Source organism: Gasterosteus aculeatus, chromosome 4 (genome assembly GCF_964276395.1).
Source record: "Gasterosteus aculeatus chromosome 4, fGasAcu3.hap1.1, whole genome shotgun sequence".
In the NCBI taxonomy this organism is placed as follows: domain Eukaryota; kingdom Metazoa; phylum Chordata; class Actinopteri; order Perciformes; family Gasterosteidae; genus Gasterosteus; species Gasterosteus aculeatus.
The window spans coordinates 7,641,460-7,660,849 of record NC_135691.1 but is presented as its reverse complement, the minus strand read 5'-3'; the positions used below and the strand labels follow the sequence as shown (position 1 = coordinate 7,660,849).

Below are 19,390 nucleotides of genomic sequence, written 5' to 3'. Positions count from 1 at the left end.
TGTGTAAATGTGCTGAGTTTGATCCGCAGATTAATTTAACAACGCTGTGTGAAAGACTGATGAATTATGATCTGTTTTAAACTACTTTTGGATTAGCAACTTCCATCAGTTATGTTCCCCTATTGGAACAGTTACCAGTAGCTACTCCAGCTAAGCCCTTTCCCCTCGTTGCGTCGTTCTCCCGCGTCGCCTCCCGTCCCGGGTGCCAACGTGTCATCGGCAGCGCCGGAGTCTAACCGCTATGGGAACATTTTCTCTGACACCTGCAGTAAACCTAAAGCCCGCCGGGCCGCGTGGGGGACAGAGGGAGGTTTATCTAGGATGGCAGGCCTCGCTCACGTCCCCATGCCGGTAGAGACGGCGGCACAGAGCTCTGCACACCCGGACAAAGAAGCACCGCAGCGAGACCCCGTTCTGAACAATGATGGGGGACAGAACGGGACGTTTGACTAACGATCCTTGACAGTTTGCTCCGGTTAAACACCCCACTTTGAGCCTCCGATTAGAAGTTACAGGCGTAAAAGTATTCATCTTACAGAAGTTACAGTTCGTGGAAGAAATCCCGCTGCGGGGTAATGAGTTGGACCTCGTCTCCGAGGACTAGTGGGCCAAACATCCAGAGCGCATTGGACAGCGTGTGTGTGGGTAATCACTGAGCTCACATTGCTCTGTCAGAGTGCACGTAGTACAAGGTCATGAAGACACCGAGGTAATGTGCACCGGATGATCAAGTAGCTCTTGATGGTGTTCTCGTTCCTATTTCCAGAATATCTAGAAAGGCTATGCACAACATATAATATAACAGCCACACACTGACTTCCTGATATTTTTTATTCTTTTGTACTTCAATTTGCAACTGATATCATTATGTAAATGTACTAATGCACCTGGTCTTTCAATCCTACCGTGCACATGTAACAGGGCTACAGATCATGCCTTCTAATAAGAGCAGCAGGGGAAGTTAATGGTTTATTCTTTATATTTTTCTGACAGAATAAGAGATGTGTGTGTGTAAACGCTTCAGCACTTCAAGACTCAGATGGCGAAACCGTTTCAATGTGCACCAGCTATTATTTTATTGACAAGCTAGCGACCATACCTGCAACTGCAAGTCTATTTATGTCCCGTTAATTCAAGTGCCCAGAAATACAATAGTCAAATCCAGTTTGAGTTTCTCTTAAGTTGATATAAATGTGCCTGAATGTTTTTAATGGGCAAATGATAACATTTTATATTTACCCCACATTGCTCTGTTCAATCAAATGGAGATTTTGCAATGTACACCCGTTCTGTTTTACGTTTCAGTAACTAAAAATTAGTAAAGCCGTCTTGAATCCCGTCCATCTTTGCTTTCTATCACGCGAATCAATTAATGAGACACAGGGGAACATTTTCACTGAAAGAATGAAAGGCAAGGAAACGCTATTACCTCCTTAGCAAGGACACGCTAGGGCAGCCTGACGGTGTACCGTGTTGTCTTTCAAATATTTACAGTAAACCACTGCACACTGTGTGCCTAATAGTCATCCCACTCACGGATAACAGTGTGCAGATGTGTGCAGTGCATGCTGGCACTTTGCAGCCCATTATGAAGAAAAAGGAAGTAAACCCCTTTCAGCCTTCAGACGTACCGCACGTTCGCTCAAAAGCAATCTTATCGACAGGCATTCTACCTTTGCAAAGAGCCAAGTTCAGCGAGGGCCTTGCTTGAGTAGATGTTCTTTTATTTCTTTTTCTCCTTTGTCTGTATTGCATCTGCACTGCGCCTCAACAGGTCATTGTCGGATGAAGCCGGAGCTCAGAGACACTGGAATCCGCGTCTTTGTTTGGCGAACCGTGGCTAGCTCACTCGACTCGCACGGCGCGCCACGAGATGCGCCCTCCATCCAGTCGATCGTCCTGAAAGTATTGGATTTATCTCCGAGCAATTGGATATGACCAGATAATAAAGCGGGTCAGGATGGTGTGTGCACCCTTTTAGTCCTGTTACACATCTTCATGCAACAAAACCACACGCAGCTGTTCAGCTAAGAGCTTGCTGTGTCTCCATGGTTTATAGACGGCAGTAGAGGTTCAATAAATGCGTCCATGAGGAAAATATGTTCATCATTGCAGTTTTCTGGAGGTATATTTTCCCGAATCGTGCAAGGAGGAGGCTTCTTACTCCGACCAATTGAATAGGTAATCCATTATAGCTAGTTTGACTTTTTTATTGGGATTTCTTCTCCAATGTGAAAGAGAAATTAATTTGGCATGGGCCACCTCATGTGACCAGAATCTTTTCTTCAAGCCAATTGAGAAACGGAAATTATTCAAATGACATGTCATGATGCTGTGTGTGTCGGCAGACTACGTTGTGCTTGTCTGGCAAGTAATGAACTTTGTCAGAGTGGCCCGAGACTATAGCGGTCAGGAATTGCTGAGCCTGATGTTGCGCTGAGGGAACAGTAGTCATTTTGCTCCAACGGACCACTTAATAGCTTCAGCTGATGCACCGCTTGGAAATCCATCAGTCAATTGGGCCAGACGGAGATGAGCAGTCTGAGTGTCAGGGTGGGCTTGGTACGGGAGGAAACAGGTTGCAGGACAATGGAGCTCCTCTTATTATGGACTCCAGTCATATAGAAACCTCTAATTGCTTTTCCTTCAAACGGCACAAAGTTGTCCAGCAACAGTTTGATCCAGTATCACCGTCAGAATTGCTTAATTCTGTGTCTGGTGCTGTGATGTAGGGCTGCATCAGCTACTTCGACCCTTCACAGAGCCGTGGTCGGTTTTAGTCTTATTTTGTCATGTTTGAAAGCTTTAGACGCATGTTTTTATCACACCACAGATTCCACACGTCAATGTCCTGAATTGGGCCTGAAGGGTGGATATGGAAGAGATGTGGGTATGTGCTGACTAGTTTCAGGCCAGTGGTCCCTGTCTACATTAGGAAAATACACTCCAAATATCTGACTGAACCCTCCCAGGTCAAGTTGCATTTTGGGTAATGTAGGCGCCGGGAATGCTGACTGAGTTAGTGGGTCATGGTTAACCAATGACCAGCAGCACTCCCGATGACATTCGGCCGCTCTCCCAGCTACTTTCTACAGCTTTATTGATGTTCGAACTGAAAGGTTGAAGGTAAAACACATCCTACTACAAGTATTGCCTGGCAGGGAAACCTTCCTGAATAAACCCCCTCATTCAGATACACGCTGGATCTGATCGATAGATTTTTCTGGAACAAGTTAGACCAAACATTATTTAAAATTCCAACCCCGTACGTATGTAATTTCCTCCATCTTGTCACCATGTGTACGGGGAGAGGGGGCGGACGACCTGGCCCGTTGTGTCGGGGTGTAAAGATTGCTTGTCAGTCCATTCAGCTCTCTCCTGACCGAGATCAACGCTCTGATCCCACTGGTCAGGAATTTGGGCACATTGCGACCTGAGATCGTTCAATCAGCGGCGCTAATGGTCCTGGGTGATATGAGGGAATTGGTATTCACTCCGTCCAAAGTTTAATTGATGCTCTGCTTCCAGGTAGATAGATTTGGTCTTAAAGTGACTTGCCTCCCGATTTGTTGCTCCTATTTGAATTCATTCTCATTGTGACCGATGTCATCTGAATTCAGTTGTCAAGCTTCATTTGGGAAATATCTTTATGCATGCACGACTGCTCTTTTTAAAACCTTTTTATTCTTTATGTTTCAGTGTGGTGCGTATTGGGTGCAGTGATCTATTACTTGTAGAAAATTGTGATTTAGAGAAAAAGGATGGGGGGAAATAACCACATAACAGCAAATGTGACACATGCTTCTGTTTCTCAAGTTTCTATGTCTCGTTTCACTTCGTACGTGTAGGCTGACCGGCGGTGGGACGGTGCCGCGTCCACGTGCTGCTAAAAGCAAGACAGCTGCACTTTTCGCTTTGATTGCATGGAAAGTCATTGAGGACCCAGGTGATTACACTGATAACAGCTCACTTAGGTGTAAATTAAGCGAAGTCTGACGGAGCTAACGGGAAAGGTGTAGAAAAGGTGTCAGAACTACACACACCAGCGCAAGCACACATTTGTTGTAACACAAGGTAACACTCTTAATTTGTGTTTGTCGCCTCAAACCATTTTGAGGCAGATGCTAATTTTTAGAATTTTCTTCTTGGTTTTTTTCCCCCTTCTTGTTCCTACTGGATTTGGGTTACATTTTCAGGACGACACACCACAGTTTAAGTCTAGTGTGTGTGGCTGTCGCAGCAGTGTCATCCTCTCCCCTCACGTACCGTCCTACCTTCCTTCTCTGATGCAAGTTGTTGTGACAAGGAGAGCTGAGCCCTTTCACATGCACGACTGCTCTTTTTAAAACCTTTTATTCACCAGGGGTTGCTTGGACTCAACGTCTCTGCTCTTTTCCAGCAAGGCCCTTACCCCAGTATCTTGATCTGTATATTTTGATATAGACTATAGTGTACAGTGTAATCATTTATTTTTTCATGATATTGCCTTTATTAAAGGCCCTAATTCTAAGGATAAGATGTAAAAGCTTTGGCTATAACACGATGGTCTGAAGATAATTACTGAGACCTTAGAAACAACACGGCATTGTTCCTCTTTATTGCCATGTCTGGTAATCAGTCATTTACTCTTAATACTCTCATTAAGTCCCCTCGTCAGACTCTCCCTAATTACTTCAATAAACTAATATGTGGCTGTTACACAATGCACCCGCAACTGTTTTGATAATTGAATAAATGTTTGTCATCTTATAATGGAAAAAGATAATTTGATCATTCCAGCCTCTCGAAAAATCTGGAGTTTTCTGCGCGTTTGACATTAAATTGAATCAATCTCATTGGGTCTCTCTGTTAACTGATGAACAAGACGTTTGATGATGTGACTGGGGATTGACACTTTTTGTTGCGTTTCCTGTGGACGACGGGATCGTCGGAGAACCAACATCCTCGGCTGTCGCGGCTTTGTAGTTTCCCGCCTAAATGAAAATGATTTTAGGATAATCAGTTCTCTGAGATGGCCTCTTATTATTCACTTCTACAGGCGGCGAAGCGTGTAGACTTTGCATTGTGCATCTCTACCAATGCAGCAGAGCTGTAGGTCTTGCCGAAACGTTTCCACAAACCGAGGACACAATTTCATTTGTAATTTGTGGATGCGCACATTTTATTGCCTTCCCTCACACTTAAGGGCTTTTTCCCTGACTCGCGGGTGATAGGAAATAGTTTCAGTGCTGCTCCTCCGGCTCTGTTTATTAAAAATGTGGAAAAAGTTCTCAGCTTTGGAGCCGCTCCCTCTGTCCTCTTTTTGCCCTCTTGGTTTTAACACGTTGATTTCGTTGTGATGAGTGTTCGGCGCCAAACGTACCTTTTTTTTTTATGGGTCAACAATGCTACGCAAGCAAATCCTCATCAGCTGATGGAAAGGCTACACCAATGATTTATAGCCAGTCTTCTTACTCTTTCCGATTGAACGTATAAACTATTTCTGGATCAGGTCACTGTCAGAACGATTCGAACATTCATGGAAAAAAAAGGCTCTGTAACCATATCTTTGAGTAATGCAGCCACAGGGCTCAGAAGATGCTTGAGTGTTTCTGTGTGTTTTTGCACCTTTTTACATGGCGCCCCCACTGTGCTCCCTTTGTGCAGGAAGTCGCCTCTTCAACATGTCAGCAGAGCCTATTATTGCACCCACATGCATGTTTGCTATGGCGTGGGAGGAGTCTGCACTGTAGTTCCAGTGTGGTGCGTATTGGGTGCAGTGATCTATTACTTGTAGAAAATTGTGATTATAGAAAAGGGATGGGGGGAATTAACCACATCACAGCAAATGTGACACATGCTTCTGTTTCTCGAGTTTCTATTTTTATTGTTTAACCAAAACAATTAACGCACATGTGGTTGCGGCCCTATTCTCAAGTGCACTTTAAAAGACGTTACAGTAAATGTGCATCACTGCAGAATCATGATACATAACTTCATTTTATGTAATACACAACCAAATGATATGACTACCAAACCACATTATGCTATTGTACAGCAGCCCTTTGCTTGCAGCAGTAAAAGAAGCTGTAAGCGCAATATCTTTTCTATATAGGTTGTTTTCATTTAAAATAAACACAAGTGGATTCATGCAGTTCACGTGTTGTCAGCAAGAAAAGGAAGTGGAAATGGCTGGAGTATTTATAGCGCTCACGCCAGCTAACATTGTTTGTGTAGAATTCGCTTGAGACACCAAAATCAAAGATTTTTAACAGTAGACCCAAATAATACATTTTCCATTTACCACTTGCATCCCGACAAATATAAGAGTGATCCTTGAAACCGATTTTTTTAATATGGTTTATTGTAAATACGGGTAAAGAACAGGACAAATACTCATGAGAAAGAAAACACAGAATTTCTATTTTTTTTCAACAATATAGAAGAACCCCTACCATCACTCCAAGGTGAAAAAACACCACCACCACCATCCTCACAAAAACATCACAATGAAATTTGGAGACGTACATCTCAAACACATGTGTATGTTTTTGTGTCCACAAACTTATTGTAGCCATTTAGCCCATTTAAAAAATAAATGTCACCCTCCTACCCGATGCTGTGGATGCAATTTAATGATTCCAGACAAATGTAAACAAAACCTGCAAGCTTTCCTTCCGTAGCCCCCCCGGGGGAGACGAGGCGCTCCATCACAGAGATGAGCTCGCTGAGCTGAGAGACGGCTACAGCAAAGAAAAGGTGCGCAAGAGCCTTGCGTGATGTTTGGTGTGAATAATACAACGCTGCCCATTGCTGAGGAGGGCGATCAGGTCTGTGGCTGCCGGGAAGACGAAGGAACCTATCGGGGCCATCAGGGGGGTATCTCCCTTCTCCATCACAAGGGAGGGGAATTTGGGGGAGTTGAGTCCGATAATCCTCTTTACTGAGGGGAGGGATCCTCTAATCCACACTAGGCGCGGGTGTCTGGTGTTGGGCCTCATGCGTTTGTTCGTCAGGACCTGCGTGTGAAAGTACACACATCTTCACGCAAGGCTCGACGCACATTAACTGCTATGAGGAACATCTAATGGCATTTTGAAGCTGGTAAACTGACATTGCATTGATTCGTGTGAACGGTACAAGGCAGCAGTTCATAGATGCTTTTAAGCAGGTTGTGCTAAGCTAGCCTCACACCTGATTGCGTGCACCTTTTTTCTCTTATTCTGACAAACAACTGAAGTCGCATTTTTTTCTCTCCAAAGAAAATCGATGGGTGCATCGTTAATAACATCAGCGTGGAGCTCCGTTTAGAAAACTGCCTCACGCCGACTGTTGCATATTGATGAGCGCGATCTGAGTCACAATTTCAAACTTGTTTCAGAGTCCGGTGCAAAGCTTTCCTCTTCCCAGCTTCTCCGCTTCATTCGTAATCATCACTGTTCACATTTCCTCCAGTTAGCTGCTCAGGCTTTTCCTCACTGTAGAAAAGCACTTTAGAGTCAAGTGTGTGGAAAAGAAAAATGTTGGTAATAACAAATATGAGCATGGACGAGGTTGCCTTAAGATCGATGAATGCCATTCGTTGCTGTGCCAGCAAAGGGTCTTTAAAAAAAAAAAAAAAAAAAAGGAATTCTCTCTGCACACAACCCCATCATTTTATTTCCCCAAATTAAAATAACTGCCATTATTCTTCTTTAGTTTGGACTCATGCCACTGTGTGGGTGAATAAGTAAGTAGCCTATTTTTCTCTCCTCACAGCGGGAGTTTGCACTTCCTCGGTTGACCTTGATTTCTCTTTGTGGCTGCCATTAGTTGTGCACGGTCTGCACAGTTTTCAGCAGTTTTTATCCGGATCTCAATGTAACGCTGGTCGCCTACAGGCCCAAATGCCCGTCTGTACTTGTTGTTTAGCTCGTCTTTTCTGGGGAAAAAAGGATGACGAGAAAGCGAAACAATCGACAACACTATTAGCCTGTGTATTAATCCCGTCCCGTCATCCCCTCCATCTATAATTCTTACTTATGTTTCAGTATGCGTTGATGTCTCCATTAAAACTATGCTATGTCGGGGTTAATCTAGTGTCATCAGATTCTCTGCCGAGTCATAGTGGAAGGTCATTGCAGGAGGTCACCGGTGTTGATAAGGAAGTCCTAGCAATTAATTGTACCAGAGAACGGGTACAATATTCTTTTCCGTTGTCTGAATCCCTCTCGACGGATTCCGTATTTGTGAACAAGCCGCAGTGTAATAGTTACAGGAACTTGCACAAATATCTATTGCGTTAAAAGAACAGCGTGCAGAGCATCTTACAAACACGGCATCAAGATGGTTTTGTCCCTCTCATATAGAGCTTTTGTCAGCATAAATGCACACGGACATCAGCAAGCGATTAGTTATCCAAATGTCATCACTTCCTGACATATAAAGAAGAGATTAACAGAGCCGATACACTGCAGCTGGGACACAAGTTCTTGGATGGGTTCTACTTTATTCGACATGTACATTGTGTGTGTGTGTGATTGTGTATATTTGATTTGTATGTCTTGTATTTGGCTGTGATTATTTTTCTTCACCGTTCAGGGTCTGAGGTAACATGCTAAAGTTGCTTGTTTGCCCAGAGAGCCGTCCAAATATTCCTTTTTACAGCGACACACAATAGAGATTTTGAGAACATGAAATCAGAATGTTTGGCTTTTCTCCTCAATAAATTACTTAAACAATGAACCTAAATTGATACAGCTTGTTGTTTAAACCCCATTCTATGATGTCTAATTAAGTCTTTTTACTTAAACATGAAGTAACAGTACCGAAAAAGTCCACCAAAGAGCGGTAAGGCATAATTAGTCAAGCCCCGGAACTAATGCGGAAAACCTGCAGAACGGCGGCCGCGCCGTCTCTCGTCAGGAACTGGGCGTCTGCAGTCAGCGGAGAGGAGCACGGTGACCTTCTCGGTGGCCTGAGAGTGTGTTGGCATGGCATGACTGATGCAGATTATCATAGCTGGAGAAAGCCAATTACTGTGGTCATCACAGCGCCTTCGAGCCCTTCTCAGTGGAATGAAATGCATTACAGGATTTCTCTGTGCATCCTCCTGGCAGCGCTTTGTATTTCCTCAATGCTGAGCCACCCGGTCTGAGTGTTAATATCGCCGTCAATGGGACCCTCCCCTCGCGTCTGAGCCCTCTTTGGCTCGGATGAGCTCCTGCTCCACAAAGCGGGGAGGTCGTGCCTCTTGGAGAAGCGGACAAATTACATTCTCCTCTCTTTATCATCTCTCTCTGTTCGAAATGAAGCACACTTTTTTTTTTTTTTTTTTTTTATCAGCATCCTTGACCAATTTTGTTTGGGCAAAAAGTCAGGCTGCTGATTTGTGATCGACCAGAACAAACGGCAGAAGATCAGACTTTTTGTTGTCCTTCTTTTTTGAATTTTGGTTTTATTACATATTTGCTAATGGACCAGCCTGAGATCGTTTTCGCTTTGCTTTCTCTGTTGCTCAGACATCAAAACATGGCGCACCATCTCCGTGATGGGTGTCCAGGCTTCTGGTTCAAGGCATGACATGGAGAGCGATGAGACACACGCATGCTGTGCTTATGCTCAAGACAGGATTCCTCAACCTGCACACAGTTATTCACAAACGCACACAAAGGTGTCTCAATCCAACCGATACATTCACGAAAGATGCTGAAACCAGAGTGGGACTTATATAATATATACTCAAACCTCACGCTACGGATCAGGAGTTTGGATCCTTTTTCGGATCAGCAAAAAAAATACAGAATAATGAGTTGATGAAGAACTGTATGGTTCCCTTTTTTTACCAGCTCGTTCCTGCACATCTTTTTAAACACTTAACAAATGGCATTTAATATTAGTATTAGCCTACAGCAAGATATCAATGAAAATTTTGTGCTGCCATCAGAGAAGGGTTACTCTAAAGAATGTCTGCCTGCCAGAGGTTGGGGACTCCTCCACAACTGCTAAATTGGTTTAATTTTCTACTTTCATGGTTCCCAGGGGATGAATCATATTGACTCCACTGACATTTCCTCCAGTGACAGCATGAGTTTGACACACATGGTTTTAACTCAAAATGCCATGACAGCTTTCTGAAGTAGATTTCCATTCAAAGGTGTGAAGTCGGACATTCCCCTGACGATGAGCGCCATGCTCATGTAAAGGAAATTGCATTCTTCCAATATTTCGGTTTTAAATGCGTGCGAAGGTTTGATTTAGCGTAGTCTGTGATTAGCCGACGTTAGCCCGGAAACACACTAAAGCACGATGGTGAACGTGGTAAACTTTCCTCCTCCTTTGCAGCCTTTTTTACCTGCGGCCCCATGTAACGAACGTGACCAGTGCAGGATGCAATAAAAAAAGAGAGGAGTGCTAGTACCCGCTCATGTTCAGAGAAACCTACTTATTTAATATTCACTGCATTAGGTGCCGGCTGCTGCTGTATTTTCCAAAACAACGGGACCCGACAGTACGGCGCCGGGGAAGAAAAGAAAAGAAATTGAACCAAGCGAAGAAACTGACAGAGCGCTTTAGAGAGCGGGAATGAAAAGCGCCCCTCTCGCTGGGCTTCGGCCGATGAGTGTGTCTTTACCCATTACTCTCACACAGCGCAATACGCGGGTCAGTCAGGTGATAATGAATGCTGCGTCTGATACACGGCCTCTCTCTCTCCCTCCCTCCCCTCCCTGCTCGTCTGGTCTGCCCTCTTCCGTTGCATTGCCCCTCTGTCCACGTCCTTTCCCCGGCAGGGTTTTATACAGTGTATTCGTCTTCAGTGGGTCTAATCATCCTGCGGCGACGTCCGGTTCAGCCGGCCCGAAGGTGTTTCCGGTCAGTTTTATGAGGCAATGAGGACGCCGAGCCTCTGTCTTTCTTTGTTAATTAAACGCCGGCTAGTGGCCGAAATTAATTTGCTTTTCGAAGCTAATTTTTCTGAGTTGAAATGAGCAAAAAGAAAAGAAACCCTTCGCTTGATCGATCGCTCGCCTTATTCTCCACAGTGCACGTGGGATTGGATGAACTAATCAAATTCTGTGCACACCAGTGCCACTGCACGACCGTCTGCTACAAGAAGGGCTGTAATAATGTATTCAGCCGGTGCTTTGCTCAAATACGTGGTGCTGGGTTCAAGGTTTGATGTGTCTGACCCAGTCAACTAATGTGGGATTTTTTTTCTTCTTCTTCTCCTCATGTTGCGATTGAAACATTTTGATTTGGAGCAAGAACTACCAGCACCGACGGGCCTGGAGATGAGGCTCGAGTGTGGTTCCTGTCACGTTAAGATACGAACAGAAAAACACGAACGCCGTAATTACATTCGCGTTCTTATGGATGAAAGCTTTTACTCAGTAAGCGCGTCACAGCTGGTAGCTGTGGTAACTCTTTTTGTGCAAAAGTACAGCTCTTTAAAATGATTGTCAGATATGCACGTGACTCAAAACAGGGCCCCTGTTACGGGGCCATCTGGTATTCTGAATGACCACATATTTCACCATTCCAGTCAGCGGAGACGGATGACTAATGCTCGGGCCAGAGAATATAGCTTATTGGACATTTACTAGTTTTATAGCGAGGCTCTCGCGCTGCTATTATTTACGGCCGCTCTTAAATCTGCAGGTGTAGGTCGCCGTGTAGTTCAGCATATGAAACGGTGGATATAGGAAATGGTTGTTTCACGTCAAACATGTGAAAGACTTTTTTTTTTCAAGCTCCAAGGGAATCAAATTTCCACTCCGGGGCCTCAGAAGTCACTTCATCCCAAATTCTTTTCGCCCTTTTTTTGTTGACGTCAGGGCAGGAGCTGGAAGTCTGTCCACAGGACTGTCTTTGTGTGCAGCCTGAGCCAGTGGAAGGCCGACGGCACATCCAGTTTTCAGGAATCACAACCGGCCTTTTGTTCGGCAGCGCGCCCGCTCCCCCTCAACCAAGCAGGGTTCAGAGTCGAGTGAAAGTACCGGCCCGGGTAGCGGGTGCTGTTAACAGCATTGCAGCGGTGCAGAGGGGTTAAACTGTTATTTTGCGCTCTGTTTGAGACTCATTTTCCGCCAACGTTCATGCCGAGGGAAACGTTCTCCAGTCACAGGCCTGCGCATTGTTTGCCTTTTGGCAAAACCCGGTTTCGGGAGCCACAAAAGGCAGCGCCTGCACGGCGACTCCTCTCATCTCGCACCAAAACGACAGCAGACGTGGTTCCATATCTCAAAACACGTTGGATGCACACATTGGATGCAGTTACTTTAAAAAAACATTTTTTTACAGCTCATCCATCCGAGGCAGGGACACACCAGCACGTGAGCTGGGACACGGTGAAGCTCGCCTAATGAGGTCTGACGAGTCACCTCAACCTTTCCTGTCCAGAGGATCGTCTGCTAACCATCGGTCAGGGGGCAGGGATGTGAGGAAGAGCGCAGAGCTGGGCAGGGTAATTAGAAAGGCAAGAATTAAGGAAGATGGAGGTCAGAGATATCTAGCAGGAAGCCAAAATACAGATTCCCCCCCGTCATCCCAGAGACACATTTCTGTGCTGGTCGTCTCCCTTCATGGAGGGCAGCAAAGTTAATGACATTTTTCACTCGTGCCCGAGCTACAAACACATTCATGAGCTCAGAATGGAAGACACCAAATACGGCTTTCTGCCGAGCAGAAGCTTTTTATTTTGGTAAACATCATCTTCTCCCCCTCTCCGAAGGCATCGCGACGCGGCTACCTGAGCCCCTTTTGTTTGATTGGAAAAGGCCCCATTGATACAGCACGCCGCCGCGCGATTTGGAGAGTTGTTCGATGGCGGCGATCAGCGCCAACACCTCCACAGGACAAATACTACTAAATGATTTTCAGTGAAAAGGGAAATACAGATGAAAGGAGAGCTGGTTACAAAAACGCTATTCTTCTCAGACACCCCACTTTGCATTGATAGTTGTCAACGAGGCTCGTTCTCGTCAGTTTAATTCCTTTCTTTTAAGAGATGGAGAACTCTGTCTGCCGGAACTACTTATTTCACCTGACTTTTAAGTAAGGCAGTGTCATTTGACTAAAAAGGCCTGTATTGTCACCCAGCACACACACACACGCACACACACACACACACGTTCTCATCGAAAAGCCATAAAAGCAAACCCACAACGGTTTCATCTGCTGAGGCACAGAGTCAAATTAGTATTTGATTTGAATGTTTTGCTACACAAAGCAGGCCACAAAAAAGGACATAATTGTTACTACTGAACGAAAAGCGAGAGAGAAAAGCATCATTCCCCAGGGACACTGAAGCATGCACTGGCTGTTACTCATTACTACTGGCTGACAGGGATAATTGAATTCTGCCGGGGAAAAAAATCTGTTTATTTCTCCTCCCTCCTGGTGGGCAGCGGTGAAAAAAGCCAGCTATCACTCAGGTGGCGTTATTTCTCCTCGCAACATGCAGATAATAGATATGTTACTCCTGGCTAATAATCCTATGTTTGTAGCCACTGATGCGCCTTGTTGTTGGTAAAATTTTAAGTTCACAGTTCGTACGGTCAATAAAACCCTGGAAAAGTCATGAAATTTCAAAACGTGGAGAACTTTTGATATTCTCACAAACCCAGAGTTTAGGAATAGTGATGGAACTTTGCCTCATAGATTCCCTTCATGCTTCCTTTGGCGTAACATCGGGAAATGTCAGACTCCAAAAAAATTGTCTTAAACCTCCACGTATACACAAACGTTTCAGATCAGAGAACGCACGGTAAGGACAAATCTTCCCAAATGGCACGGAGAGCTTATGGAAAAGTCATGGACATGTATTGGTAAAAATATGTGCAAACTCCGCTTGTACGCGTATCCAAATAATCTGCATCAGGGCCCGACTGAAAACACGCTGTTGTTCCTACCAGAAGCTCGCAGTGCGCCTCCCGCAAACACGTTTGTGTTTTCCAAAGTATTGTCTCCAAATCAGCTGGTTGATGTAGTAACGCTATTTGCTGACTATGGCCGACAGACCCGGCTGGCTGTGTCACGCTCATAACTGCTCTTTGTATCTTTCAAACGCCTTGTCCGTGGAGTCGCATTCTCCCAGTGGACTGGAAATTGAGGGCGACATCCTGTGCTTCGGTAAAGCAGTTTTGTTTACCTTTTTGAAATTGTGTTAGGGTGGCGGTGGAAACCCACTTATTGTTGTGGAAGAGGAGGAAATAATGTGATCCTGGAGATATTTCTCTAACCGTGCCCCAGACCTCCTGACCTGAATTACACAACCTCCGTTTTGGCTGTTATAGATTTGATTGCTGCGGTCGTTCGGCGGCTCTTAGTGTCGGTGGCCCGTTCATTAGGTACTTCTATATGTGTGGGGCGATCAGGAGACCCCCGTGACCCCAGTGCATCTTTGTGATGTGTCCAGATTGAAGCATTGTGTGATGATGGTAAAGAATGTGTTTGTATACCTGGCGGCAGTCACATTGTTTCCTCTTGGTATAATCAACTGCGGCGTGACTCAACTTCTACATCAATGACTACATTTCGCCACGATGACACTCAGACGCACAAGGTGACAGCGACGTTTTTAATGGCTGACAACAAAAACGGATCATTTCAGTGCTCACAATCGTGGGGGTATATTTCACGTGTGTTGTATTAGACTACAATAGTTGAGGCAATACATGCTCCACAGTTCATGCTCCTATTACAGGGAGGTGGAAAACATCCAAAGAGCACCAGGTGAAGTGTTCCCATAAAGAGCACGTTGTATACATCAGTTCACGATGAAGCAGTTAGACATGCTGTGAAGTCAACATTGAAGAGGTGATGTCAGCGTCTCCCCCAGAACACCGAGTGAGCCGGACAGTAGGGAGGAAGAGACTCAGCTGACCACAGCAGTGACCCGGGAGATATCTTTTCCATCCGCATTTCAATATTTTTTTTCATGACTCTACACAGCTTGTGTCTAATTCTGGAATCATAATCGTGTTTGTTCTGCTGCTTTCTGTGTGGAATTAATCTGCTGGCTTTGTTGATCAAACCAAGACCATATTCACATCCCGAGAAGCCGCGGCTGTTTTTAAACACATTCATCGTTCACAGCGGGAGCCCAAGATTATACAAATATTTAGTTAGTCTGTAGTATTTTTCCCCGAATGGTTATACTTTGAGCAAATGTAAAAACCTGGCCCTATGAGAGGGGCAATTTTTAAGTGGGCAAACAGAACCTGGTCACAATGTCACACAGTAATACTATTAAAATATCTTTCACAATCCTGCAGCTGCATGGAGACTATCGCAATCCTAATTGTACAGTAAGTTCGATGGATATTAAGTTACTTTATTAATCTTGCAAGAGGGGGGGGGTTGTATCACTACAGCAGCAGGTGTGAAGGAATGAAGTAAAGAATATAAGAAAATGCTCAATATATACAAAAAATAGAACTAAACTCAAAATAAAGCGTCCAAGATCCAACCAAACACAAACTATATGTGACATTTCAGGAATCAGGAATCAGGAAACATTTATTGCCGAAATATGTCAAACATACAAGGAATTTGTCTTGGCCGTTGGTGCGTGACAGTAGACAGTGTAACAATAGACAACAAGACAGCACTGCACAAGTAATAAAATAAAATTAAATGAAATGCTAATGCAATGGGTTAGTAAGGTTAGTTAGTTAGTTAGTTAGTTTGGACAGCCATGACTGGGATGCTTCTCATCATCATCACTGTGCGCCTGAGATATTAAACCGATAATGTCTTTGCTTCTCCTCCTCCAACTGGCAGGCACTCAGAATGACACCCTTCTCTACAGCTGTGAAAAGTTTGGGAGGAATAGCATCGCTTTTATGGGAAATTAAGGGATTTGCTGCACCAGAGATAATGTCATAAAAATCTGAACGGAAACTTGAGGAAACGTGTTTTTTTTTAACATGGCATGCAAGTGTGCAGGGCTTGTTTAGCGATTCCTCCTGTTCGCTGTAAGGGACTAACCGAAGCGGGAAGCTCGCGAAAGCGACGCCCTCCCTTAACGGTCCACATGACCAAAAGCGTGTGCTCTTCCTTTTATAATACAGCTTTACAATGCCATGACCCCTTCCCTCTCCGCCTTCCCTCCCCACCGACGCTTACCCGGAGAAGTTAGCCTCCGCTCGCGTCGAACTGTACATCGGAGGCGAACACCTTCGCTCGGCGAACTTCTTGTTCGCCCACCGGCGCGTCGTGAGGGGCGGGCTCGCCGGCGCCGCAGCTTAAAGGTCCCGCTTCGACCGACTGCTCCTCATTGCAGTCCAGTCTGCCGAGCGGAGCGGGACTGACCGAGGAGACGAACCGCGTCTCCATTCAAGGATTCCTTTTTTTTTTTTTTGTCTTGCTTGTTGTGACTTCGTCCCTACAGCAGACAACCGACAGGAAATCGCACCTCGCCTCCCGTGGACCATGTTTCTCCTGCAGTACACAGGTACGCGTTTCAAGTTTGATACGTAAGCTCTTTATGTTGCCAGCGTAGATGGGTTTTTTTTTTGGGTGGGGGGGCGTTATCCATTTCGGTTCTCACACCCGCAGCCTCTCACCGGACGTCAGGTACCGCGCCACCCGTCTCCGCACGTCTTTTCGTCCGTCACCTCCACGCTGTTGGATGGAAGTTTCTAGCGGGAAGCAGGTCCGTCGTGGTCGGGCGTTCGGCGGCTATCGACACCGCAGGAGAAGCGCCGTGCTGCCTCTCTCCGCTGTGCCGGTGTTGCCTTCTTTTCTTTTTTTGTTTATTTAATTTTCAATTTAATGTTTTGGTGGTGTGTCACGAGAGAAAACGGGCATCGTTTCCTGTTATTTCCCCACTTGTCCGTCGGCACGGTGGTCCCGAGCGGCGGGCTGTGGTCTCCTGCAGCTGCGAGGATGGAAGTTCTCACATGAGATCACACCCACGTTTATTAACTGCTATCCAAATGCACACGGTCTTCACGTGCCATTCTGTCCGTCTATCAAATAAATATACTCTGGCAGCTCATGGGGCGACGCATCGTGCCTGGGGGGGGGGGGGGGGGGGTGCAGGCCCTTATCCTGCATGGGGGGGAGTTGTGAGTTGTTTCGCTGTATGGATAGAAGTTGTTTGGGTCCAACTATTTCCCGTTTACCCTGTCATCCATTCCAGAGTCGCCACATCTTGCAGAGAGCTGGGTTTCTAAATGACAGATGTTTTGCTTGCACGGGATCTAATGGCGCGAGGAGGGTTGCGGTTTGAACTCCCACATTGACCTGCTTACTGTGCCTTATTCTGGAGCCCTGATCACCAGGCTTCCTCTTGTTTATAGTCATGGTGAATTTGCCTTTCGAATGTCTCACAGCTCCTCTGTTGTCTATGTCTTCGTAGCCTAATTAGCTACTTTCCTTTAAGCTCATAAAAGCAGTGACTTGTCAAAAGATTAGTCTAATGGCATTAATTTGCCGTTTGTCATCGCAGTGAGTCACTAAAAGCATCCTCTGCATCCGCCTGGCATTCCTCTCCCGACCTCGTAATTTAGAACTATACAAAACGTTAAAGCCCTGTATGCTTTTTGTCCTGACATTTAGAGGCCAAATGTGAAGTTTAATTAACTTTGCAATGCAGCTAATTGTTAAACTTAGTCTTTCAGTTCACTCTTTAGAATAACTGTACAGTGCTTGATTAATAATTCACGGCATTAAGTCTGGTAAAAATACATAGTTAAGGTCAAAGGATAAGATTGTGTTTCTGTCCCTCCCTATCTGACTGGAGAGGTCTTGGTAGTCTGCCACTCTCTCTTTTTATATTTTTATATATATAATCTATATCTCTTGGCCAGACAGAACGGATCGTTTCTCTTCTCTATTTCCTTCCCATCCAGAGGCACAAACACGCTTTGAATCAAATTGAGTGAGTGGGGGCGAGTGCCTCCCTGTGACCGCTGGGAGAGAAAAGGTCCATCAGGCCTGGTGACGGCCATTTACCTCCACACCGCACCAGTCCTCTCCGATCAGTCAACGGAGCATCCTTAGATTGCCTTTAATGGGGAGAGGGGAGGAGGGGGGCACTTTGCTCAGATCCGTCAGAGAGACAGCATTTAAAGGATACTTATAGAGTGCTTGAGAGTCTGCTTAAATGTTCCAGTTTCCTTTGGCATAGGATGATAGTACCGCGGAACAAATGAAGAGTGAACACCGAGCACAATACCAGGAGATTCGGCGGCTTCGGAAAACTTCTAATTGGTTGTTTTGGGACAGTTTTGTGGTTAGTAAGTGGGATTCTTCTACCCACTTACTGTCAAAAATAAATGACAACCACATATACCCAATTTGGTGCGAGGTAGAACTTGAGAAATTTGATTTAAGCCAATTATCATCAGAAAATGTCCCAGCTTTTTTATATATGAGTGCTCAGAGTTTGCCTTTGGGCTTCAAGATCATGAATTGCTGTCCTGACAAACACTAAATTGTTTCACAAAATTAGCATGATAATGTAGTGCCTATTAGTCTGGAGGTGAGCATCATTCTCGAGGCTGAAAGTAATGTGTTCGCTCAGCAGCAGAGATTATTTAAATTAATTTGAAGTTATTCAGGACAAAATAAAGTGCCAAGTGAATGCAGTCCAGCTAATTTATTTGTCTTTTGTGTTACGGTGACTACTTTCTAGCACTGAATCATATCCTGTAATATTGCATAATTGATCACGAACAGTCCAAAGAATGTTTTCTCTTCCGTGATGCTTTTGTTTGTGGATTGTGGAATCCAATTCCACTGGTGTCCGGCTCGGCCCTTCATGTATCTACTTCTGAAAAGACTCCATGGCACATGTGCACCTTTCGTGTGAAAGGACTAAATGGATGTGCATGCTTTGCCATGAAAGGAGAACATTCCCATAACTGTCTCTACCACCAGAAATGCATACTGCTGTGGGAACAGGTCCTTAAACCCCTCAAATGACTTGTTGTGCCATTTTAGTTTCACTTCACCATTTTTAATGGGTTTTTGGTTAAATGTCCAAAATACTGTCTGCATTAACACAAGCGTGAGTGCAATTTTTGATTCTTTGATATCAAATGCCCCAACAAATAGCCAGAACAACCGAATAAAACATTGCCTCGTCATGCCAACGATGTTGTCGACAAAAAGTTGCCTGAAACTGCTGGCGTTGTCGTGATATGTTATAATCCATGTTCAGGTGAGAAGGACAAAGTCCTCTCATGTGCACCCTCGTGGAAAACCCAGCTGTCTTCTCAACCCTCAATTCTGAGACAAAATCCAACAAAATTTGTCTCACACAAGATGCAATGTTGTTTCGGGGAGAAGGAGAACGTCTGCTTGTGTCTGAGATCCCCGGGAGGACCAGCGGCGTTGGCGGCGGTTCTACCTGCCATCTGGTGTCGAGTACCGAAGAGCGCCTGGCAGTCTGAAGGCAACTAACTCGGGGGACACCCACCAC

The 19,390-nt window shown here is 45.1% G+C and overlaps 1 protein-coding gene across 10 annotated transcripts in view; it reads left to right on the top strand.

Moving 5' to 3' along the window:
- Nucleotides 1–19,390, top strand: part of enox2 (ecto-NOX disulfide-thiol exchanger 2) — a 123,527-nt gene that overhangs the window by 19,254 nt on the left and 84,883 nt on the right. For 2 of the 10 annotated variants that reach the window (XM_078100724.1, XM_078100723.1), the window contains one exon: nt 5,647–5,742. The exons of 4 other annotated variants lie outside the window; for them this stretch is intronic. Coding sequence is in view for 4 of the 6 variants with exons in the window: in XM_040174009.2 (XP_040029943.1) it covers nt 16,393–16,414 (22 nt within the window). In the remaining 2 variants the exon portion in view is untranslated. Of the gene's footprint in view, nt 1–5,646; nt 5,743–16,229; nt 16,415–19,390 lie in introns of those variants that run through there. 4 more of the 10 variants (XM_078100721.1, XM_078100719.1, XM_040174009.2 and 1 more) reach the window with 3 other exon arrangements.